We start from the raw sequence: 26,513 nt of genomic DNA on the forward strand, positions 1-26,513 counted from the left end.
CGAGGGGGAGGAGGTTTGATTGTTTCATAAAGGGTTGTTGTATGCTACTTGGACATTGTCGATTGTACGTAGAATGATCCTCTTTATAACAAGTGGCGGAGAACCGGTGGTTGTATTTTGCAGGTTTCCAAAAGCATCGTCGTATACACATACTCTCTCCACTCACTTTAATTCACATCCTCTCTCACTCTTTTTCTTTCTTTCACACTCTTTTCTTCTGGACTTGCCGGACATGACCAGTCGCAATGTGCGCTCGTCGTCGTCTTCGTCTCTTACGCAGCAACGCGAATTCACGGATGGTTCATCGCAACAACAACACCACCACCACAATACAACACCACCACCACCACCTTTGCACCACAACAACAGCCAACAAAAGCAATCCGGCAATCCGGTGACGTCCATGGCGACTGCGACGACGACAACTACAATGCTCTTCGACCTTGTTAATGTCCATGGCAGAATCACACTCGACAATGTGTATCAAAACGGGCTGCATGCACTTAAACGACTTGAGATCCGCAACCTGACCGATCAACGTATCCTTGTCAAGATGCGATCGAATCTACGGCACCAGATTGCCTTCCAGCTGAATAATGAGAATATCAACAGTGTCCCAGACCACGTCCTTGAAGGGATAGCAACCAACACAGTGGATTGGTCTCATACGAGTGCGGATACGTTCCATTTCAATCAGCTTTTCAACTATGTCAACCATATCGATCAATTGGAACTGGAACCCCATCAGACATTGCCCTTGATATTGGCGTTTCTACCAGAGAGCCGACATTTGAATCGATCTGGCAGCAGCAGTGGAGGAGGCGGTGGAGGAGGTGGCAGTGGCAGTGGCAGCGGCAGCGGCAGCGGTGGTGGTGCTGCTAATGGTGGAAGTGGAGGAGACGAGGACACAGAGACAAATGAAGCTGTATCACCCACTGGATTCACTATACCAGATCCAGCCGACGAAGACAACATGTACGAGACCTTCAACGTCACTGGCAGCTTGTTCTTTTTTGGTTATTATCTTCAAACGGATCATGATTCATCATCATCATCATCATCAACAGCAGCAGCGTCAACGACCTTGATTGAGCATAATCAGCAGGATGCTATGGTGACGACGACATTGGCAGATTATCAATCATCCATCAAATTTCGAGCGAGCGTATGTCGATCAGTAATGTGGACCGATGTTGTCGAGACAGGACTCAACTTTGAAGATTGCATGCTTGGACAAGAATATCACAAGGATTTCACGATTCAAAACAATTCGGATATTGATTTATATTGGCTACTCAATACGGTCGACCTTTCCAATCTGAATCGTGAGGAATGGCTAAGGTTCTCTGATGCTGAAACGGGAAAGCCTTTATCGAATGGTGACGATCAACCCGCCATCCCTGGTCATTCACATCGACGTATTCGCCTCACGTTCATGCCCAAAGAAGTTGGCGAGTTCAGCTATGATTTACAAATCGAGAATGCCAATGACGCTCGTAACGTGGTACAAACCAAAGTCCATGCGGTCGTACGATCCGTGCTACGTGAAGAATCACTCGTCATTAGCAGTGGAAATAGCCTTGATTTTGCTGATTGCGTCTCTGGTCAGTGGACAAGTCGTCAAATTGTTCTCAATAATGTGGGCGAGTCATCTGTTGAGGTGCGCTTTATTCCCGAAAGTGCCGACATGGTCTTTGATATCAAAGCCGCTCTGGATCAGGATAATAATAGCAATAGCAAACCCAGCAGACCGGTATGTATGATGGTATCCAAGTGACATGGCATGCTTATTAATATCATTTATACATGTAGGCTTTGGAACGTGCATCGACTTCAGGTTTATCAGTAACACCAACAACAACAATGACGGCAACGAGCGAAGTATCAGCACATACAGCGAGTGAAGTGAGCTCAAGAGCATCATCACCAGCATCATCATCCATGGCACATCTATCCAGAGCAGCGGAACACAATGGAGGATCACAATCACCCTCATCACAAGATTCTTATCGTACGGCCGGTGCACGAATACAGACGCCATCTCTTAGATCATTACCAGGTGACTCTGATCAGGTGGCAGTATCAAGGATAATGGAGGATGGTGATGGTACATCGACTACGACGACTCCCAATGATCGACCTTCAACACCTGGTGCATCATCAGCATTGACATCAGCTGGCAGCTATACACGCATTGAGGATCTTGTATTACGACCTGGCAAAGAACGAGTGATTCAAGTATCTTATCGACCCAAGAAGGATGCATCTATCAATGATTTCAATGCTGGCCAATTGATTCGACGTAATTTCAGAATTGTGCTTGAATATGGAACCTATCGCAGTGCAGAGCCAAAGGAGCGTAAAGTGATCCAATGCCGTGCGCGTACTTGTACTTCTTTTGTGGAGGTCATTCCCAAGGAGATCAATTTTGGTGACACAGATGTTGGCACCTTGAAATCACTGCCGATCAATATCTTTAATCGAGCCGACATTGTTGCACGAGTGGAACTACAATTCTCATCCAAGGTGCTCAATTGTCTACGTGGAGAAATCGTCATTCAACCTCGCAGCTATGTGGAACTCAAATTGGATTTATACCCTCGTAAAGTCAATCCAGAGTATCGCAAACAAATCACGCTTGTCAACTATCTCAATCGGGACAATGATCAGATTATCGGTGTGCGAAGTACCAACATTGACAAGAACAGAGTCACTTTTCATTCACTCTTTTATCGCATCCTCACCACCACCGGTGCCAACTTTTTGGACTTTGGATCCACCGTTCTCAATTCACCAGCCATTCGCACATTCACAGTGGAAAACATTCGCAGCGCCCCTTTACGTCTTGAAGTCACCACCTCATTACCAGATGATATCCTTGTCTATACCAAGAAACGTCGTTCAGATCGAGATGAGCAAACATCATTGCCTGAAAAGAGAAAAAGTCCTGCTCCTAGGAAAAAGAGTCCAGAGACCTTGTGTAAGTGTTTATTTATTTCCCCATTCAATTGCATTGGCTAATCATGTCAGATCATCTTGTAGCTCGAAAACATGCACAAAAGGATGTGATACAAAGCTCACGTGCCACCGGCAAGACACTGTCCCTTGGTGATAAAATGACATTTTCTCCCATGCATCGATTACGACATTCACCTGTATCCAACGCTGATGCACGATCCACCGCCTATCTCGATTTAGCGACATCCAGACACAATGTACCTTCACGAAGGAAGCATGTCGTCTTTCAGCATCCCAACAAAAATGCGCTTGTTCAGGCACCACATCATATGAAGAGGAGTCCAAGTGGCAGTGCAAATGCTAGTCCTGTGGAACGACAACGGCCTGATGAAAGTGCGAGAACGAACAACAAAAAGTCACCACCTGATGGATCACCCTCCTCACAAAGTGATAGCAAAAAGGTAAGAGTAGGAGTAATTACATTTTGGAAAAGGGCACACAACCAACTCATTTATTATGTTTATAGCCGAATCGATCATTAGGCATTACAGCAGCACGTTACAAGTCGCGTAAGAACTTGGATTGGTCTGATATTGCTGGCAAATCACGTGTGCCATTTGAAGATTTGATATCCGTATTGGAACATGGGTCCAAAGCGCCGACACCTTTGTTTCCCAAGCAGTCAGCTGAGGAACGTTTTGTACGACAACAACTAGCATGGCGTCGTGAGTTGGATCGATTGATTGAAAAGGGTGATCTTGTACGCACACAATTTGTGGATGTGCTTCCACATGCCGAAGAAGAAGTGGTGATTGTGTATACGCCCAATGGCAGCAACAAACCGCATATTCAAAGTGCACCCAAGAAACAAGATGGCCGTATCTTTTTACGTCTTGTGGACTTTGATCGCAACATTGAGCAACCCGAGTTCCAGAGTCTGCTGTATGGTGATCAATCCCTGATTCCAGTACGTGAAGTTATTCTTCGTGCTCAATTGTGTCGTTCGATCATGGATCTTGGTCAAAAGAATATCAATTTCGGCCTTGTGGAGCGTAACGAGCGTCATGCGAAATCGATTGTGCTGCATAATCGGAGCGAGACCCCTTTGTTGTATGCCATCCGTAAATCAGGTTCGATTGCATCAGGCGATATCATTCTTGGTGCTGGTCGATATGGTGTTGTTCGGGCATTTGGCAAACGTGAGATTGATTTTGTCTTTGAACCTACCTTGGCGGGTCCCTTTGTTGAGCGTTTGGTGGTCGAGAATATCCGTGATCGTACCAATGATCGTGTACTCTTGCTCAAGGCCCTTGTGCGTAAGCCATCTACATTTTTCATCAAGTCATTGGAGCTGGCGTTTGGTCCTTGTCTTGTCGATCAAACATGTACGCGTGTGGAAACGATCGTGTTCACCAATACCAACAAACAAAGTCGATTGTTTGAAATTCGAGTGGATCCCAATGATGCCAATTTTGGAGAATACTATGGCGAGTTTGACTTTGTGGTGGAGGATGATGATTCCAACAAGGCCCTATCCAAAGAAGCTGAGGAGGAGATTGAGAATTTGGAACAAAAGCTCAAGATTGCCAAACGTAAAGGTCAACCTGATAAGGTGAAAAAGTACCTAAAGAAGCTCGCCAAATTACGCAATGTCGATATCAAAGAGGATGAGGATCAGCCACCTGTTATCGAGTCAAGTCAAGGAGATGAATCTTCTTCACCATCACAACAACAGCAACAACAACAAGCCAATGGAGCAGAGGATGGGTCAAAGGCTACAGAGGATAAGATCAATGGCAATGGTGCAGCTGCAGCTGCAGCAGGAGAGGAAGGGGTCAAAGAGAGCAACATTTACAAAAAGACACCTGAAAGTGTTGTTTTCCCATTGGATCCAAATGCGACAAAGACCATCTCGGTGTATTTCAAAGCAGTGGCTCGACCAGTACAAGCAGGCATCGTTTCTATCGAACGTCAGCAACCTATCAAGGGACAAATACTTGCTCATGAATACAAGAATACGGATGCTTGCAAAAAGATTGATTACACTGCTGTGTTATGCAAGGATCTTGAGGCATACAATGAAGCACTTGAGCATGAATCACGAGACACCACCACCAACTCCGCCAAGATGAAAGAATCGAGAACCGAGTCTCATCATCCACCACCACAACCAGCATCATCATCATCGGCAGCGGCAGCAACAGCAACAACCCCATCAGAACCAAATGGTGATACAGCAGCAGCTCTACCTGATGTGGATGAACAACCTGAACCATTGAAATTGGAAAGGTCGTATTTTGATGGTGGGCGTGTGGAAGTGAATCAAAAGTCGACATTTTATGTACGCGTATCGAATGAATCGGACGAACCTGTGGATTATGAAGTATTGCTTCCTCCAGAAGAAAAGGAGTTCTTTTCGTGCCCGCAAACAGCTGAACCTTTGGCTCCTCGTGAGACTCGCAAGTTGATGTTTGAGATATTGCCTACCAAAGTTGGAAAGCAGCAGCATACATTCAATCTTTACAATCGACGTACCGATGTATCTCAGACCTTTACGTTACAATGCTTGGTGCACTACAAGGCCTATTTGTCATTTCCTTCCCTTTCAGAAGATAATCAGGGTGAATTGGATCTTGGCTTTTCATACGTGGATCCTGGCAGCAAGTATTCTCAAGTGACACCATTGCTTGTGGAAAACATTTCAGGCCAAGATCTCTATATTTCATCGCAAAGCAATCTTTCTCATCAAGTGCTGATCTTTGTTGACGAAACGGGCGAGCGTGGTTTGGTGGATATGATGCCATTCAAAGCTGGAAGCATGACAACGGTGTGGGTGGCCGTGCAGCCCAATCTGTTGACAGGCTATTTGGGATCTTCGGGTGACGAATGTCGAGAACTTGTGGGTGGTATCAAGTTTTCAATTTACACGCAGCAAGCACAGGATGAAGAGGAAGAAGAAATGACCAAAGAAGAAACGACCACGACCACCAGTGAAGAAGGATCGGATAACAGTATGGTGCTGATGCTCACACAAACAGTCAAATTTGTTTCCATTATCGGTCAATCGCATTTGGAGGTGTCACACCGCATGATCAATCTTGGATACACCGACAAATTGAATGAGGAGTTTTATGGGTCATTCACTATCAAGAACAAATCGGGCCAGTTGCCTTTGGATTATGAAGTCGAGTGTCCAAGCGGCAACATATTATTGGATCGACGTGGTGGCACACTTAATGGGTGGCGTGGATCCATTGCAAAAGCATCGAGGCGACCTTCTTTGGATTACTATGGCAAGAACAAGGAGGAGGATGAGGAAGAAGGGAATGTTCAAGTACAGCGACGTGATTCGAATGATATCGTACCAGCCATGTCTGCTGCCCAGATCACGTTCCGTATTTGCGCTTATCGATACGGCTTGCTCAGCGAAAAATTGGTTGTTACAAACAAACACAATAGCCAGGAAGTGTTTGAAATCGAGGTGCGATTCTTTGTCAACCACAAAAAGCTGGGCTTGTGGAACAAGGGTGGTGCGCAGTTGATGCTCCAACATACCGAGGATCATGAACACGTGGATCATCGTGAAGCCGACCCCTTGCCTGTTGTCGAATGGGAGAGCATTTATGTATCACCAGCAGCACATCAGCAAGAAGCTCGTAATAATGCACCTGTATTGCAAGTGATTGGATTACCTGATAATGACGAAGCAAGGTTACATGTTCGAGAGCTCGAGGTGGCCAATACGTCCAACGAGGCAATGCAATTGATCGCCATGAGTGACATTGATATTACCGCTGGATGGGTTGCTGATGAGGACCAGGTCAAGACAGCTTATGTTGCCAAGGACAAGGATACAGCCTATTTACAACGTAGTGGCCAATTGGTGCTTGATCCAGGTCAACGTGTGGGAATACGATTACAATGCCCGTCAGCTGAAAAATTGAGTGAGCAGGATCGTATTCGTGCATCTCAAGGCAAAAGTGGTGTTCTCAAGGGCATGTTTATCTTGTATGATATGCGTGAACAAGTTGAAGTGATGGCCATGGAGTTACGTGCTGTCTTTTGCGTGTCGTTGGGTGAATTGGTAGTGGATCGCATTGACTTGGGCCAAATGGGTCACACAGCATCATGGAAACCTGTCAACTTTAATTTTACGGTGCGTAATCTAGCCGATGTCCCACTCAATTACGAGGTGCAACGACCTGAATTCATGAGCTTTTCACCTTTGAATGCAACCGTCCCTGCTGGTAAGAACTTGGTTGTGGCTGGTATATTGGATCCTCGACAATTGCATGATCAAAGTTCTGGACAACGAAGATTTGATGTTCGCATTGCCAATCATTACAACCGCAACAACACGATGCATTTGCGACTCAAAGCGTTCATGACGGTGTTTGAGCTATGCTTTGAACGACTCAATGATGACGTTTTGGAATTACCGGCATTGTATCATCCCATGTCAGCCAACAATATCCCCTGCGACAATTGGTTTGTGATCCATAATACGACCGATGACGATATCCGATTCGAGATTGGAGCTGATATTGCGCCTGATTTGGCCGAGTTTTTCAACTTGGATGTGTTGTCACGGTATACCAATACACCACTCAAAGGAGGCATTGCTATCAGCCCTCAAGGTCAAATGGAAGTGCGTGTTCGTGCCACACCCAATGAATGCTCAAGGTTACCAAAAAATCGACCCGATTTGCTCAACCCGGAAGGTATCACACTTGCCGAATTGTGGGTGACAACCCGACCTATCAATGCTGAGGAAGATCGTAAATTACGTGAGACCATCCCTGTTCATTCCGTATTGGTTGAAACGCCTACATTTTCACTTGTTGAACGACGACTTGATTTTGAATTGGTTACGTATTATCAAGAGGAGGACAAGAATGAGGAGGATGGTGTTATGGATGCTATTTGTCGACCTGAATCATGTCCATTTACCATCATCAATCATGCCACCAAGCTTCCATTGAGGTTCAAGGTTATTGTTGAAGGTCCTGACGCTTTCCCTGCTTACCATATGGTTGATATCACACCGCTCGCACAAGATGGTACCGGCATCGTGGAGCCCGATAGCACACTCACACTGAATGTTCGCATTGCAAACCCCAAGGATTGTATACCAGGCCAAATACGTATCTATGTCGAAGATCTCGACGCGGTGGGACAGATCCGACAGACCGCCTCCATGTTTGTAAAAGAAACCGTCTGGGATTTGTAAACACTTCTTCTACTCGTGTACATATTTTCACTCTGTCAATAAACAAAGCTTTAGAAGATAATAATGGTAGCCATGGCAACGTGATTGTAAAAAGAGCGCACATGGATCTCAATGAAAATGTACGTCATATAAAAATCGATTTTTATGGAACAAAACAGCTTGATCTACCATGCAGTAAGTGATCAATGTCTATATCGGATATGGTCATTCGCTCGTCCATGGTATGACACGTGACGCGGATGTTGACCAAAACAGGAGATGATGCATTTTAGCACGTGGCTTGAGGAGGAGGAGGGGGTCGATTTCGAATTGAACGGTGGGTGGTGATGTAAAAATCTATTTGTGTATGTGTATGTGAGTGTGTGTGGCGGTTTAAAGAGTGAGCTATGTACATAGCAGGATCATGGGAAGAGTGGGTGGCACAGGCCACATCTTTCAGATTTACATGCACGCATCATGCATTGTTTCATTGCTTAAAAAATCTGAAACGTGGCGTGGCACATCTCGTGTTGACAATGAAATATTGGTTGATTGGGATCTTATCACACGCTACATTATTCTCACCAGGCAACTGGTAGTGGTGGTGGTACGTACACGATACAACAGCAGCAGCAGTGGTGTACATTACAGCTGATCACAACGTGTGATCCTATATTACTAACACCATTTGGTTAAACACCTGTACTTGTGGCACACATTGAAAGTGATATACATGGGGGCAATGAGAGATCTTTGGCTCGCAAAATGATCGTCTTCAAAATGATATGCGAATGATCATTTTGTGCTTCTCCTTGATGAGCGGTGATGAGTATTACGAGCGGGACAAAGAAACATCACAATCCCCGCTTTTAGGCTAAATCCCCCCATTACGTATGTGTTTTTGTGCGGGAGAGTAAAACTCGAAAGCCATGTGGTGTGAGCACCGCAACTCAGCTGTGTGTGTGTTACCACCGATGCATCGGGTTGTCTGTGTGTCGTGATGCACACACACTCGCACACACACAACATCGGCATATGTGTGAATGAGAGAGATGTCCCACTGCGTGGGGTCAAAGCAATAAGCATCACAAGTAGATGTCGTACAGCAGCCAACTTTTGAGTAGTACTAAATCAAAGCAGCTGTACCAATCACACACCACCATAATCTTGCTGGCTCGAGCGAAATGTCACCCTAACTCTTTCAATCAACCCCCACAAGTTGAATCGGCGACAACGGATGGGATGCCCGCCTGCATTATTTCGTGCACACGCAAACATGCACTAACCTACGATAGCTGTAGTAGATGGGTCTACAGCAAAAGTAGTAGTAAACCATATCTCATTCTCACACACTTTTAATGATTAAGAAGAATAATGATACGCCGAGAAGAGCAATTTTTATCAGGCAACGCATGTACAATGTACACGGGTGATACGAGATCCAACCCCGTTGTACACATGCATGCATGATACTCGCCTTGTTATCTTGAACACACACACACAATATTCAATGCCGCCGCATGCAATGGCCCCATTATTTCTTATGCATACACACGCCAACCAACATCAGCAGCTACAACAACAACAACAACATCTACTGTGTATATGCAAAAGTACCAAAAAAAACCTGATCATGGCGTGCACTGGGGCTAACCCCTTTACCCCGAGCTTGGCTTTTTTTTTATTTTTTGGATCGCCGCAGCATGAGCAGGGAAAAATAAACAGCGGCAGCAGCCAAAGCAGCCCATGAACAAGATTGGATGCGATCGACCTGGGTGCCCGCATCTTATGGCTTTGATTAAAAGGTGGCTCGTGCCCCTTCATCCACTGTGACGCCCTGACTACTACTACAACCATCATGTTTATTGCTATTCACGCAAAAGATACATTCACATGCATACTTTGTTTCAAAAAGCAAACAACGCTACACTTTTGAAAAGGTAAGCGCTTACCAAATGATTTGATTTTCTGCCAGAAGGGGAAGAAGAAAGGGGGGGAGAGTGGAGAGTAATGGAAGATAATCGTAGGTCTTGGATTGACGTCTTTAAAGTTGCACACCACAATCAAGTCCGCCATGTTGTATTACTTGAAAGAAGTTATACCCAAAGTAATAAAAAGTTTACGTTCAGCATCGCAACGTGGCTCCTTTGTTTCCGGTGAGAGCCCACCATGCCATCGTCTCATCTCCACAAGACGCCTGTTAATGAGTTGTGTCCCTTGAGATGGTGAGGATAGCTTGATGCAAAATAACAACAACAACAGCAGCAGCATCAATAGCAAACCTTTGACAATGAATGCAAGTAATGCTCCCTATCCGGCAAGTCCGAGGCAGGGCACCAAACGGCCTTAAAGGAGGGTATATGATGATGATCCTCAGTCGGCAAAGGAGGAAGGAGAATACATGTAGAGTAGCAGGTGGTGGAAAAAAAGAGGATCACCTATAACAGTAGTAATGAATACATACTACTGGTAAGGGTCAATGCTTATATGGGCTTGTTGTGTGAAAAAAAGAAATGGGAGGAGAGGGGGTGGACAAGGGGTGGACAAGGGCTTGTCAGAATGGGTGTAGAATAAGCATGTGGTACCAGGACGTGCGTGTGTCATTCCTAAAGCGTTTGTGTCACCTTGATTCTCGTACTAACGATAGAATTGGCTCTGTGCAAGAAAAATCGAACCCGTGAATACATAGTCCCCCCCATTCAAACTTCACTTGCCTTTAACCCCTGCTCACACTTTCTCGCTCCCCGCCTTTGGTGCTGTTTGTGTCTGCGATATATAAATACGGAGCAGCAATCATTGTCTCGTCCGCTTTTTCCACGCCTTTTCTTTTCTCTTTCCTATTATTCAAGTCAGCATGGACATCCGCAATTTGCTCAATCATCAACAACCCGATTTGGATCGTCCAATGTATTCAACATCATCCACATCTACCATCGTCTTTGATGTCAAGCAATATGTATGCACTTGGGATGATTGCGGTAAACGCTTTTCTCGACGATCGGATCTTTCACGACATCGCCGTATCCATACCGGTGAACGTCCTTATCGCTGTGAGTGGCAAGGATGCGGCAAGCAATTCATTCAAAGATCGGCTTTGACTGTTCACTACCGCACACACACCGGTGAACGTCCTCACGTGTGCGAATATGAAGCGTGTGGCAAATCCTTTAGTGACGTATGTGTATAACACCCACACACACCTATTTGTGTGTTTCCCATGGATTCTTGAACATATAGGATTAACCTTACTTTTATTGCTGTAGTCATCTTCATTGGCTCGTCATCGACGTACACACACTGGCAAACGACCTTATGTATGCGATTTTATCAACTGTGGCAAATCATTCACTCGCAAGACTACCCTTTCACGCCACCAACGATGCCATGACCCCAACTGGAAATGCATTAGGTATGTTGCATTCAAAGATTACTATCACCAATGTTGATCACTTACAGTGTTTTATAGACCTTCTCCAGCATCACCAACAAGTAGTGAAGATTCGGATGAAGCTGATCGTTCACCTAGCCCACCAACGACGCCTACTGATCATGGCTCATATTATCGTGCCAATCCTGCTACTACAAGTACAACTACAACACCACCTCCACCTCCACTTGTCGCACCCATGGTTTATAGACCTTCTTCATCACAACATCCTACAGCCAATGACAACCAAAATGCTATGCGTTGGTCATATCAAACACGCTGGTATACGGCACCCTCGGCCACCTCAGCAGCAGTAGAGCGTCCTTGTGGATCGGTCATGATGCCTGCCAATACCTCCAACACCCATGCAGTTGCACCACAAACATCCACCGATCCATACTTTTATCGCTTTGTCCAATCGGATGCTCGTAACAGCATCAGCTCATCCATTCAAATCAAGTGAAATGTGGATACCAAGGACATTGCTATATACACACCAACAAACATATACAAACATCACCAGGCACATTCACCCTATATTTACAGAGCGGCGAGCCGCTCATTGATTAATGCGCGCTTCTATCTCTAATCTCTTGCTTTCTATTTATTCTCGGTCGCATTCCATTGGAACGTGTTAATATGTTGCAACTCTTTTTTCTTTTTACTCAAGCGTGTACACACGTTTACGTGTGTGTGCGTGCGCCCACTTGATCTTTATTCGTTTCATCCCATTTTGCATCTTTGTGTACATAAAGAAACCCCCATCGCCTGGTCTGTGATGCATATACCTTTTCTTTCTTCTTCTTCTACTTCTTCTGCTCCTCCCTAAACACCACACATATATACATTCTATATCACACGTTATGCTTTTTGTATGCCTGCCAGTTTTCTTTGCCGTTTTTTCCTTTCTTCCCATTTAAGTATATGCGCCCTGGTGTGTGACACATAATAAAAAAATTAGTAGACCTATATAAATACTGGTTTATTGTAACGAGTTTTGCATGTGGGGGGAGGAGGGAAAGAGCAAAGAGTGGGGAGTACAGGGACACCGTGCGCCCAATGTGTGAGGTTTCATTAAGCGACATCAAAAACGTCGATCCCATCTTGCGGTGTGGATATGTATAGATTACCTTTCTTTGCCATGGATTCCGAAACACAAAGGCACAACTCGTGCATGTTCCCATGACAGTGTGCATGCCATCATTTTGTTTCACTATTAGCGTAAATAGCATATCACATTGTTGTTAAATGAGCAAATGTGTAGTAGTACCTCCCTCCTTTAAGATTCATGCATTGACGATAACGATGATGATGATGATGGTGCCACACTTACACTCACACACTCGCATGCAACTCCCAATCCAAGAATACTTTTCGTACGTATTCGGTCATTTGCACGTTCTTGGGGTGATCGATGACCTTGATTCTTTTTGCACGTTAGAGACGACATGTTCTTGATGCACCTTGACAAACAAGGAGGGTACATATGGTAAAAGACCGTGGTAGGGTGCATGCACACACATGCCCAAAGCCGATACTATGCATTATCCCTTGTACCCCCAAAGTCGGATGGCCCGTATCCCACAACAACAGCACACACGGACCATGAAAATTCTTGTTTCTTTCTCCTTTTTGTCTCGAACAGGTAAAAGCAACAGTTGTTTATTTCATGCACGTCCCAAGACTTGCATGCACATGCTGGTGTAACCTTTCCTTTCGAGCGAAAAGCCAAAATGCTCATATAGAAACGCTCGCTCTCTGTTGGATGGTTACTAACTCTAACTTTCCTGAGTGGTGGATTAGGATCGTCGTACGTTCATTATTCGCCATCAATCAATTGGCTTTGTACATCTTTGTAATTCAACTCTCCTTATTGCAACCTAATCAGCACATAGGCTCACCTACTCTTTCTCTCTCTTTTTTTTCCCTCACGTAACATGTGGAAATAGGTTTTCAACCCCTACGAGTGAGCGTGTTAGAGGCCTGTCAATATCCATCTTGTCTGTGTGTACACATCAGCCCTTATGGGAGAAGGAGAACAAGGGTATATTTACGCATGGATGAATGTAAAGTCCAGGAGCAGGCATCCAGGAGGTGAATGTGCACATAAAAAGTATTTCCTACTTTTGATGAAATGCCTTTGATCTAATAATGATGATGAGCAGCATAAGGAGGTGTATAGATGCCCTGCATTGTTGGCTGCTGTTACATCGGCCTTGTCCCATTTTAGGCGCGTCCGCACGCAACGCATGAAAAGGGCGCAGCACGCGTCTTTGGTCGCGTTAAAGTACATAGCAGAAGGAGAGGAGAAAGAGAAAGAGAGTTGTATCCTTTCAGGACATGCACCATAGTAAAGTTTCAACCAATAGCAAAAAGATCATCCTTCTCCCTTCTACTAGGTACGCCAATTTACTTCTCAGAAGGCGGTGACGGTGATGATGATACTAAATTTCTCTCTTTCCACAGAATCGGCATGCATCAGCAATATGGTTGAAACTAACTCATCAACGCCACACATTATTGATCGCATCAGCAGCGGTAATTAATAACAACAAGTGATACGTTTGCCTTAATTTCTCATCAATCACACTACATCTCTCTTTGTCATTTCCTATCATACTCCTTAAAAACTGAACGTACGGTATTTCTTTGTTCATGATGCATGTCATAACATTCCAAAACATACGTTGCTGCTTGGTCATACAGCATCAGCAGCAGCATTAAGATCATAACTGCATGAGCAGCAGCCCTCGGCTTTCTCCTCACCCTCCAACCCCTACGGCTTACTGCACTCCCACTTTTTTGACTTGAACCTTGTAAGCCCAGTGTTTGTTACCCCTTTTGGGGCACATGCATTCACGCGACCTTTTTGGCCGTACGGTGTAGTAGTAGTATTATACATGGATTCATTGTGCATAGCTTGGATCATCAAACGAGACAATCTATTCACCACATGAGCCCGATTATCATCTCTCCCTCTTCCCTTTAGGGCATCTTGGCTCACATCATCATCATCATCAATGTCTCATGACAAAAGAGATGACGTCGTAAGCGTGGTGTAATAAGAAATGGTCCCCTTCTCGAAGCTCATCTGATGTTTTTCATCGGGTGACTTTTTGCACTAGCTACATACTACAACATAGATGGAGAGATGATGGATTGCGTGATTGTATGCAAAAACGAGGTATGTAAAGGAAGAAGGTACCTGACTTTACTGGAACAGTCGAGAACACCTCCCCCACATACACTCCTCAAATGCCTCGTGAGCTGATTTGCGATTGGGTGATGGGGGTTAAAGGGTTGAAGCATAATGATACGATGATACAAATTGACCCATACCTGTGGTCAAAACATCTCTAAATAGCTTTGAACTCTCCTTGTTTTTTAAGGTTTGGGTCTTTTTTGTAAAAGATCAAGGCACAATCACCACTTGAACTTATTTTCCATGCATGTCATAAGCATTTGCATGGCAAGAACGGCTCTTTTTACCATATAGCCGGTAGTACGTGGAACCTAAAATAGACAAGGCGTGTATGAAGTGAAGTATGGTTATATTGAAGAGTGGGTGTTGTGTGAGAGGATACGCCCAGCTTTAAATAGTATACAGATCATGTTGCAGGGAAATGGGTTGAAGGTATACGGGGCTCATCAAAAAGAAGCAAAGTTGTATATGCCACCACGTCTATGTGATAGCATAAAGAAGGCTTTGACTGGAAATAGTCGTTGTCGAGCAATTAGGCAACCAAATATTCGTGCTACGATTGTTGTTAACATCGATTACGAGCAGCTATGGTTCTTGCTACGTGTAATTTCAGCTTCTCTTTCCCTTTTCTAAACCTTGTTAGTCGACAAATCGACATGGTCAATATCATTCTAACCCAGGTACCCTATACGTATTCATGTTTGGAGGAAGCAACCCATATTTATTGATCATCTTTATGGATTCAAGTGTTCCGAAAGCGTGTGTGGGATGGATGACTCTTTATAAACAAGTATCCTAGACTCATGGATGAAGACTGTGAGGATAAGAAAGAATGATGGGCTAATGCTAATCTATGTATGTGGTGGGCATCCTCAAGCGTTCCATCTGTCGACATTTCACTCGTTGGCTGCGATACTGTATCCCGCTCAGACCTGGGAAAATCGAGAATCAACGACCACCTTGCTCCTTACCTCGCTCTTTTCTCAACACCACAACCACAACCACCACTACCACATACCTTTCCATATGGCTCAACCAGCTTCAACAGATACAACACCACTACAAGAACGTGTACTTGGGTTGGTGCAGGTAAATGCAGCCATCAGATCGAGATCTCGCATTGTCCCTGAAACATGAGGTTCAACAGACGCTTCAATTCGCTTGGTTCATGGGCCATTTCCTCACACTCCTTGGAACCGCCTTTCATGTGCTTTCAATCGTCACTTTTCGTACATGGGTAGTTCCTTATCGATTTGCCTATGTGGGTGCTCTGCTTTCGTATGGTGTCGTTGTGTCCAAGACCCACAAGGTAAAGACTATGATGCATGGGCCGACACAGCAATAGTAGCTCATTTCATTGTTATAGTCTATCAAGCTGAATGCAGTGTATTTACAACGCCTCGTCATGGATGAAAATGTGCAGTACACGTTGTTGGCTCTTTGTTGGTTCTTTGTAAGACCCGTTACTGGTAAGTGTGTGTGTGTACGTGTGTGTGAGAGCAACGCATGATCGAGAAGATGGATTGCATTCTTAATCACGTGGTATCCTACTAGTAACGCTATTGCCTTTTGCCACCTTTTCCTTGTTCCATTCACTTGGCTATGTCCGCAACAAGATCCTACCAACCGTTTCCCCGAATGAGTGCAAAGAGATCGCATCGTGGCAATTCAAGATACGTCAGGGTATTCAAATGTGGACCGAAAAGAATTATACTTCTGCTATGCAATTTGTTGCTCAGACCGAAGTGGTGGTTGTCATGGGTAGACTCTTATTCGGCATTTTCAAGTAAGAATGGGAGAGAGAGAGAGAGAGAGAGAGAGAGAGAGAGGAAAAAAGTGGATGTTTCCTTATGCTTATTTGGGAATGGATGATTAGATTACGAGTGATGCCCATCTTTTTCTTTGCACAATTTTTGCGCGTTCGCTATCATTTTTCAAGCTACACTCGCCAGTCATTTGCCAACCTTAGGCGTACCCTGGATAAAGTCACTGCTGATCCCCGTGTCCCTCCTAGTGTAAGGAGCGCGTATCTCGCAGCACAAGAAATGATTATTCGATATGGCCAATCTCTCATCCAACAGCAACCTCGTCGATAAGTACATAGTGTGTATGTGAAAGCCATTCAATTCCATAGTGACCTATACTCTTTATAATATTATGATGGATGTTGAATGTTGTATGTACTAAATAGACCAAGCTTCAAATCATTTGGGTCCGTGGTAGTGGTACACCGTCAAGGATGGGGTAAAAAGGATGAGAGTTTTTTGCTGTGATCTGAGATTTAAGTGGCTGGCAGTAGCAGCGTTACATTAGGCTGTGGGCTATCTACAATACACAATAGCTTTTTTTCCACCACCACCACCACCAACCCCCTTCTTTTATCTTATCCCTTTCCTCCACTCTTACATACCCGTCATTGCCATGTTGCCATCACTACACGCATTTCTTTGTGACCAGGACCTCGGACAGTACTACGATTCCTTCATTCGAGCGGGGGCAACCGATCGCGATGTTCCGCAACTGCTGCACTTGAATGACAACGAACTCAATGAGTTTCTCAGTGCTGTGCGTATGCTTCCGTTCCATGCTGTTGTTCTCAAGAAGGGGCTCCGAGTATTGCGATCCAAGCTAGACAATGAACAACAGCCTGCATCATCATCATCATCACCACCACAACAACAACAACCACCATCAACATCACATCAACATCACCATCAACGTGTAGGCATTGACATGATCCTGAATAACACAAGCGATACCGTAAGTGAATTGTACATGCATCATAGAAGCCTATATTCATCCTGGTTATGATTTATGTAGCCAACTTTATCATCCACATCATGCAACAATAACAACAACAACAATCATGCGTCAGGTGACATGACCAACGATGCTGCGCAAGAAGCTTCACGCGATGTAATTGTCTTGCATGCTACCATTTATGGAAAGAACAGCCGTCGACCCTTGACAAAGTATGAAAACGCCATCAATGAAGCATCCATCAGCCTTGCTCTAGAAAATCCATCTTTGCTTGTCAACAAAGGCGACCTTTTCGAACAAGCCAAAAAGCGACTTTTAGAGAATGGCTATCAATACAAACGTGGACGCAGCCGATCAAAATTGATTGCCACTACGTATCCATACCAACGACAACAATCCTCAGACGACGATGGAAAATGCTCGAAAAGGAAATTGAATGCACAACGATTATCCCAGCAACGACAAGAAAAGTTGAATGAATTACAAGTCAAGATCAAAACGGTGGTGGAAAGACAACAACAACATCCAGAGGAAATGGCACAATGGGAACCCACACGACAAGCTCTCATGAAACAAGTGAGCAAGATCAAGTCTCAGGAACGAAAGCATCAATGGTACGAGAGGCGAAAAACGGAGCGTGCAGATAGTGGATTCTCTGAAGAGAGCTTTGAAAGTAGTCAAGATCCATCATCATCATCATCAAGTCAAGAATCGACAGCACCAACTTCATCACAACCTGAACAACCACAACCACAGCAACAGCAACAAGAAGTCTATGATGATGACGAGACTGAAAGTGAAGATGAAGATGAGGACATGGCCATGCAACAAACTTGTTCTTCAACACCTTCTTCATCAGCACCCACATCCCCTTCTTCAGTGACAACCCATTTATCTGCACCCTTCTATTGTAATCATCCAGCTTATCCAAGAGAAAGTGCTGTTCGAGATCACACCTCACCTTACGTTAATGACTATTTGCAACAACGACAATAATAACCATTTTTCCATCATCGTGATTACAATGTTGACTACAATATGTATGGTGTATTATACGGCAATACAAATAGATGGAGGAGGAGGAGGAGGGAGAAAACGTTGGGTGGGAAGGAGGGGGTATATACGAGAAATCTTGAGTTTTACATGATGGTACATTGTTGTGAATCGCGTCTGTGTTCATGGGTAGTGGTGGAGGTGGAGGTGGTGGTAGCAATATCGAGATGCTTGAGTCGTGCAGCTGCGTCACTGCATCCCTTGTTGACAGCTCGTTGGTAGTACAATTGTGCACGGACATGATCCTTGGGTGTTCCAAATCCTGTTTCATAATACCATCTAAAGAAAGAAAGCTGTAAGCATGATGAACACCTTTTAACCACCTCTCCTTTAACCAATCATTACCCTAGCAAATAGAATGCATCGACCAATTCTTGTTCCGTAGCACATTGACACCAATAAAATGATGCATCCTCATTACGACCTGTGAGTTCGAGCCAACGAGAAACATCATGCTCACAACGCCATTGTTCATCGAAATCATCTGGGCCATGCGTACCACCATTGTAAAGTCTTGCCAATCCCAGCATGGCACTTGCATCATGACCCTCCTTGGCTGCTTTATCGTAATACTCAAAGCTCTTGGCCATGTCAATCGATACGCCATACAAGCCATGCTCATAAATGTAGCCCATGTAACTTTGTGCACCTGCATGACCTAGCGCTGCCGCACGTTCAAAGGTAGGCATGGCAGCATCCACACCACCATACGATTGCACCAATTCACTCGGGATATCAGCACGTGGGTACGTATTGGCTAAGACTTGCGCAAACACATACAATGGCTCGGCACATGTTTCATTCGCACTCTCAGCTGCTTGTGCAAGTAAAGCTAGGCCTGTTGTCATGTTTTGTCGTTGCCCCAATTCACCATGGAGGGTGATTTCAGCTAGACGCTATGTATGTATGTATGAATAATACACATTGGGTTAGCTTTTGCATCATCCTGTCAGGGGATCATCATCATCATCATTCTTCACTCACATGAACAGCAGCCACAAGCCCCTTTTCAGCAGCTTCCTTGTAATAACGCAATGCCGCTGCATGATTGCCTTGATGCTCCAAATGCTGTGCAGTGGCATACATGGATTCGGGTATACCTGAACGTGCTGCAATTTCATGTAATCGTTGTTCTTTGGATGGGTTGGGTCGACATCCATACTTGTATTCCTCCATCCATACGGCTAATAAATACGCTGCTTCGCCCACTTCTTGCTTTGCCAATCGACGTATCCATCGAACCCCTTCTTCTTCCAATGCTCGTTTCTTGTTTGCAGAATCCAAATCACCTAAGTCTGAGGATCGTCTCATACCATGATAAGTAAGGCTGGCTCGACCCCGTTTCACCAATTCGTTCATGGATGATGATTCACGTCGTTGATGCTGGGAAGATTTGATACCATTGAATGATGTGGATGCTGTTGTCTTATCATAGAGAGGTGCAATCTCAAGCAAGTATTTGGCATAGCTGAGTTGTACTTGAGGATCATTGGTCTTTTCAGCCATCTCACGATATAACTTGAGCGCATCACGATTGTTGGTCAAACTAAAAGATGCTTTGCTGTATTTTGATTGTGCCATGGTACGTGTCATTGTCGATGTCTAATGATTCATAGAAGTTATTAGCCAACCAATCCTATCATTTGGATGCTGCGTGTAGTGTAACTTACAAGGACACTTTCATGGGTGGTAGTGGCAATGGATCGTTGACCTTGATAGAGTGATGGTGAAATGATCCCACTATCACTAGGAGATAATAAGCTAGGTTGCATGCGTGGCGTAGGTGGTTCATAACGTGGTTGCATTGAACTTTGACTTGTGCGTGGTGTCAATGTTAAGGGGGTTTCCACAAGCTGTTCCTGATCCATAAACATGGTAGGTCGTGATGTTGCACCAGTATCATCTTGAATGCTCTTTGATGCCTCTTCCTCATTGTTGTTGTTGGTGATGGTGGATGATGATACAGGACCAAGCACGACTCGGGGAATGTTGGATAATCGCTTGCTAGCTTTGATATTGGAGGTGAATGTGCTCCAATCCAAAGGATCCAAGTCAAGAGGAGGTAACAGTTCCACAGACCCGGGCTTTTCATGCAAGGTTTTCGATTGCCGTCGATTCAAACTTGGTGCTGCAGTCGTGGTAGCAGTAGCAGTAACGTTGCTAGAGCCATGCGTCGTCGTTGCTGGTGTTGTAATATTATTGATGCCATGGTTACTACTACGTCGACTACTAATGGATGCTGCTGCTGTTGCCGTTGCTGTCACCTGCGTATGCTGAGCACTGCTACTTGCCAATGATAATGATGATGTGGTGGGAGACGATGCTGTAGACAAGAATTGTGTAACGTATGCCGTGGTGCTTTGTTGACGATCGTTCGAGTCAAATGTGGGTGCTGCAATTTCAAGCTTGGCTGATGGTGGGGAGGGTAATGGAGGTCTTGCATGCGTTGTTGTAGGTGGTGGCGGTGAAGTTGTTGTTGATTGCGTCGATTGTCCCATTGAGTGTTGGGGTCTTTGCTGATCCTCTTTTTTGTTGTGTGATTGTCTTTGTTCCTCTTCTTGGTCTTCCTCCTCGTCGCTGCTGCTATCAGATACAGGATCAGGGTTGATCACACGCAAAGTATATCGTCCTTCTCCAGGTTGCACTGTCCCATTATCCGAATGATCGTCATCATCATCCACATCCAAAGTTCGGCCATTGGGATACTGACGATGGTTCGTTTCTAGTCCTGGTGTATAGGGTTGTCGTGCCTGGTTGTAATCGTTGTCATCCATCTTGTTGAAATGGAACAATGAATTAAGCTTCTTGGGTTTGCTTTGTTGTTCTCCTGATGTGTCTGATGGTGATGTCCTCTCTGATGATGCTGTTCTGGAACGAAACGGAAACACGCGTGTGCGAGTTGATGTATGATTATTATTCTCGGATGAACGCGACATGGGAAGAAAAGAGGGAAGAAAAAGAAGGCGAGAATTGCCTGTGGATGCAAAAGAAGGAAAAGGAAAATGTAACAAGCAAAGCAGGAAGCACAAACTATTTTTATCCTCCCCTCCTCCCCCACCCACCCACCCACCCACCACCCAAACACAACCCATTGGTACCTGCGCTTTTCATTTGCCCACTCAGTCATATGAAAAGCATTTAATGCCGCATTTGCATAACAGAATTTGCCTTTTGCCGCCATTACGTTCATTTTTGTATCACTACATTACAACCCTTCATCATCATGTATCGTGTTATTACTATAGCATTCATATACTGTAATCATTGGATAAAGAGGAGGCTGAGCTACTTTTTAATGGTACATGCACAACAAAAACTGGGTAATCAAATCAAATCACAGACATGCATGCAACTTTTAACTTTATATGAGATCAGCACATCGGATTGTTCCCATGGCCGCTTTCAACGATGTTGTTCTCCTTTTTCGATCAGCGATTGAATAAATGCTTCACAAAGAAAAAGGACTTGGTTAAATTAGAAAGCACGTGCTGTCATCTTGATTCATGAACATTGCGTAATTACTTTACCCATCTCCTCATAGTGCAAAAGACACTGACAACATTTTCACCTAGCAGGGATGTGTGTATCTTTTACACCTCACTCTAACATCTCCCACGTACGCAAATAAAGACGTTTTCTTACAACATCTAAATGCAAAATAATGTGTATGTATATGTACAGCGTGTTGACCCAAGGTCTGATCACCCAAAAAAGAGGGTAAGTTATATATTATCGAACACACCCGAGACACAATGAATCAATCAGCCTCTTTCTCTTCCTGACTTTTCCACAAGTGGATATGTGTACATCTACTACATATCCGCCATTCGCCATACCATAAATAGATCTTTCTATAATACAATCCATCAAGTCCTCACACATGACGAAGTCCAACTCAGGAAGGAGGAAGGTCTTATACATAGTAGCGTCGTATCTGCTAAATAAGAAACAATTCTTTAATTCAACATCATTCACATGAGCTAGATGAAGAGGTACAACAAATTGCTTCAATGGGAGATGAGATCCATCGTTATGTGCAAGGCTATCCTTTGGGCGTGCATTGTGCAAAGATAGATGGATAGGTGTGAGATGGCTCTTGTTGCGTGGTGGCGAATCATATGCATGGCATGTCACAGCATGAAGTTGCATGATGATGATGGTTGTACTTGGTTGACAGGTTGCACAAGGATGATGATGACTGTTGCCATAGCATAGCGTGTAAAGTATGATAATTGCATGTACCAGTCATTGGGATGGAGCATCAAGCAAGTTGACAATGAATACCTCTTTTTCACGCGTTGTATATACCCAATTCCTCCCATCCCATGTACGTACCATAGCAATAACCATATCCACATCCATATCCACATCCATATCCATATCCACATCCATATCCATATCCATATCCATATCCATATCCATATCCATCCATATCCATATCCATATCCATATCCATATCCATCCATATCATATCCATATCCATCCATATCCATATCCATATCCATATCCATATCCATATCCATATCCATATCCATATCCATCCATATCCATATCCATATCCATATTCGTAAGAAGTCGTATGTATTGAAACAAATTGCTACACGTAAATAAAGATGCTGCTATGCAATGGCTGGCTATATGCTGTTCACGTGAAACGGACTGTGAGCCCAGGTTGCTGCAAGTAAAGAACGCTGCTTGAGACAATGGCAACTGCTGGATCAGATGCTGTTACGTTTGATTGTGGTGAAGGAGCGTCCAAGACGTTGCACTGTATCAAGAGACTCGTGCGTTGTAGAAGAGTGACAAAAAGGCTGTGTACACGCCCAATGAAGTTGCCATTCAGTCAAACACGATCTAATCACGGCAACTGTGCGATAGACATGATGGGCTGAAGCAGGACAATCGTTCGCAGGTGGTAGTTGTATGTACTTGAATGCACCAACAGCTGAATGGGAGGAAGAGACAAGAAGTTGTGGGAGTTGAAGGAGGAAATTAATTAAGTTCGATGATGTTCCTTGTTTAAGCGTTGTTCAATCAAATCCTCTCGGATCAAGAAAGTTGAAGGATGGGAATGCTGAACTGAAGCAGCAGAATCATTTGTATGCAATGGATTGGGTAAAAAAAGGTGAATGGGAGGAAAGGGCTATCAAGTGGCAGTTTACAAATAACTTAACCAAATAAGTTTTGTGAAATTGGATGATGTTTTGTGTTTGAGCATTTTTCAGTCAAATCCTCTCGGATCAAGAAAGTTAAAGGATAGGCATGCTGGGCTGGAGCAGGACAATCGTTCGTGTGCATTGGATTGGGTAAAAAAAGGTGAATGGGAGGAATGGGCTGATAGCTCGCAATATATGGGCCATTGTCAATAGTATTCAGTGTCATCCTTTCATCCTTCCGGTCATGCAAACGTAGCTGTGTTACACAACACGACCCTCTGCATCTTTTGCTCTACCAGGGTCCAGCTACTTTACATTAAACAAAGACCACTTCTCATATAGCATCACGCTTACAAACATAAAGGTGCCTGTATCTCCAAACTTTACAATGAAACGTAGGGTTTTGAATAGAGCAAGCTGCTCGGCGGGGTCAAAGCGATCTTGTGTCAAAATATGAAGTTCATCGTGGCCAATCCCAGATTTGCCCAATGTCGCTACCAGCCAAACTGGATCTGGGGGTCGACCTCTTCGACGACGACGACCAAAAAATATTTTGGGCTGTTTGCGACATTGATCGTGAAACTTTCACACAAGGTGCTGTTGGCCAAGCCGAGCCCATTGCGCTAATAAAAAACCCCACGTTTCATTGTAAAGTTTGGAGATATAGGCACCTTTATGTTTGTAAGCATGATGCTATATGGGGAAGTAGTCTTCGTTCAATGTCAAGTCGCTGGACCCTGGCAGAGCAAAAGACGCAGAGGAACCTCTTTGTGTAACTCAGCTGCTTGCATGACTAGAAGGATGGAAGGATGATACTGTATACTATTGACAATATCCCATACATTGCGAGCTAACAGCCATTTCCTCACAATCGGCAATGTTGCCCATTCTATGACAGTGGAACGATGCTCCTGCTTCAGACATTCATTTCCATGGTTGGATTATGTTGATCCGAGTTGATTTGGCTGAGCTACGCTCATACTGCGGTTACTTCAGTTGAGCAACATAGAGCATGGTTGGATGTGTGGATTGATGTAATCCGTCTTTGGCTGTATCTCGGTCAAATCAACTCGGATCAACATAATCAATCTATGGAAATGAATGTCTGTAGCAGGAGCATCGCTTTCACATGTCATAGAGTGGACAACAGCGGCTATTGTGAAAGAAATGGCTGTTTGAGCTCGCAATGTAACAGGCTTTGTCAACAGTATATAGTATCATCCTTCCATCGGTCATGCAAAGTAAGCTGAGTTACACAAGAAGGTCCCTCTGCATCTTTTGCTCTGCCAGGATCCAGCGACTTGACAGAACCACTTCCCATATAGCATCATGCTTACAAGCCTTAAAGGTGCCTGTCTCAAACTTTACAGTGGCGCGTGGGGTTTTATTAGAGCAATGGGCTCGGCGCGGTAAGCAGCACCTTTAATATTGAGTTTCACGATCAAGCTGCCCAAATCGGATTTCGCAATATTCGCTACCAGCCAAACTGGATCACAGGGGTCAACCTCTTCGACGACGACGACCAAAAAATATTTTTGGGCTGTTTGCGACATTGAACGCCGAAACTGGCACCCAAGGTGCTGTTGGCCAAGCCGAGCACATTGCTCTATTCAAAACCCCCCCCCCCCACGTTTCATTGTAAAGTTTGGAGATACAGGCACCTTTATGTTTGTAAGCGTGATGCTATATGGCGGAAAGTGGTCTTTGTTCATTGTCAAGTGGGTGGACCCTGGAGAGCCAAGACCTCTTTGGGTAACTCAGCTAAAGGGTACTTCAGGGACAATGCATGAAAGGTACGCAACCCTCACTTTTATGTCATACATTGGCAGCTAATAGCCACTTTTTATCCAATCATCATTGTCGCGAGATCCACTGCATGGGAACGATGCCCCTGCTCCAGACATTCGTTTCCATGATTAAAGTAGGTTGATCCGAGCTGATTTGGTTGAGTTACGCTCACACAAGATTACATCGGTTGAGCTACATCGAGCGTGCTTTATGTCAAGAGTGATGTAATCTCTCTTTGACCACAGCTCAGTCAAATCAGCTCGGATCAACCTACTTTAATCATGGAAATGAATGTCTGGAAGCAGGGCATCGTTCCCATGCGTGAATCTCACGGCAATATGATTGGATAAAAGTGGCTGTTAGCTAGCAATACATGCCTGTTCCTAGATGATCCATAAAGTAATTATACATTGACCCTTTCATTCATGCAAACGTAGCTGTGTTACACAACACGACCCTCTGCATCTTTGGCTCTTGTCGGGGTCCAGCTACTTTACATTAAACAAAGACCACGTCTCATATAGCATCACGCTTCGACATAAAGGTGCCTGTATCTCCAAACTTTACAATGAAACGTGGGGTTTTGAATAGAGCAATGTGACCGGCTTGGCCAACAGCACCTTGTGTGAAAGTTTCGCGTTCAACGTCGCAAATAGCCCAAAAAATATTTTTTGGTCGTCGAAAAAAGTTTCAAGAGGTCGACCCCCGGATCCAGTTTGGCTGGTAGCGACATTGGGCAAATCTGGGAATGGCCACGATGAACTTCATCTTTTGACACAAGATCGTTTTGACCCCGCCGAGCAGCTTGCTCTATTCAAAACCCTACGTTTCATTGTAAAGTTTGGAGATACAGGCACCTTTATGTTTGTAAGCGTGATGCTATATGAGAAGTGGTCTTTGTCCATTTGGATTTACTTGAACCTGATAGAGCAAAAGATGCACAGGAACGTGTTTGTGTAA

At 44.4% G+C, this 26,513-nt stretch overlaps 5 protein-coding genes across 5 annotated transcripts; 4 read left to right on the plus strand and 1 right to left on the minus strand.

Annotated features, from left to right (window-relative positions):
• Window positions 1-232: 232 nt before the first annotated feature.
• On the plus strand, window positions 233-8,188 carry O0I10_002459 (uncharacterized protein; the record flags this gene model as incomplete). The annotated part of the gene is made up of 4 exons (XM_058482541.1): window positions 233-1,753; window positions 1,813-2,980; window positions 3,043-3,419; window positions 3,485-8,188. 4 exons carry the CDS (start codon window positions 233-235, stop codon window positions 8,186-8,188), a joined length of 7,770 nt encoding a protein of 2,589 aa, XP_058346565.1.
• A 2,833-nt stretch (window positions 8,189-11,021) lies between these two features.
• Window positions 11,022-12,057, plus strand: O0I10_002460 (uncharacterized protein; the record flags this gene model as incomplete). The annotated part of the gene is made up of 3 exons (XM_058482542.1): window positions 11,022-11,342; window positions 11,431-11,576; window positions 11,634-12,057. 3 exons carry the CDS (start codon window positions 11,022-11,024, stop codon window positions 12,055-12,057), a joined length of 891 nt encoding a protein of 296 aa, XP_058346566.1.
• Window positions 12,058-15,822: 3,765 nt separating this feature from the next.
• Window positions 15,823-16,892, plus strand: O0I10_002461 (uncharacterized protein; the record flags this gene model as incomplete). The annotated part of the gene is made up of 5 exons (XM_058482543.1): window positions 15,823-15,885; window positions 15,944-16,105; window positions 16,163-16,265; window positions 16,351-16,582; window positions 16,673-16,892. The coding sequence occupies 5 exons, from the start codon at window positions 15,823-15,825 to the stop codon at window positions 16,890-16,892; spliced, it is 780 nt and encodes a 259-aa protein (XP_058346567.1).
• Window positions 16,893-17,217: 325 nt separating this feature from the next.
• O0I10_002462 (uncharacterized protein) lies at window positions 17,218-18,552 on the plus strand (the record flags this gene model as incomplete). Its single annotated transcript, XM_058482544.1, has 2 exons — window positions 17,218-17,556; window positions 17,617-18,552. The coding sequence occupies 2 exons, from the start codon at window positions 17,218-17,220 to the stop codon at window positions 18,550-18,552; spliced, it is 1,275 nt and encodes a 424-aa protein (XP_058346568.1).
• Window positions 18,553-18,695: 143 nt separating this feature from the next.
• O0I10_002463 (uncharacterized protein) lies at window positions 18,696-21,545 on the minus strand (the record flags this gene model as incomplete). Its single annotated transcript, XM_058482545.1, has 4 exons — window positions 18,696-18,888; window positions 18,955-19,505; window positions 19,594-20,211; window positions 20,280-21,545. The coding sequence occupies 4 exons, from the start codon at window positions 21,543-21,545 to the stop codon at window positions 18,696-18,698; spliced, it is 2,628 nt and encodes an 875-aa protein (XP_058346569.1).
• Between the last annotated feature and the right edge of the window lie 4,968 nt (window positions 21,546-26,513).

This window comes from Lichtheimia ornata (assembly GCF_029851405.1).
Source record: "Lichtheimia ornata isolate CBS 291.66 chromosome Unknown scaffold00007, whole genome shotgun sequence".
NCBI classification, from domain to species: Eukaryota; Fungi; Mucoromycota; class Mucoromycetes; order Mucorales; family Lichtheimiaceae; genus Lichtheimia; species Lichtheimia ornata.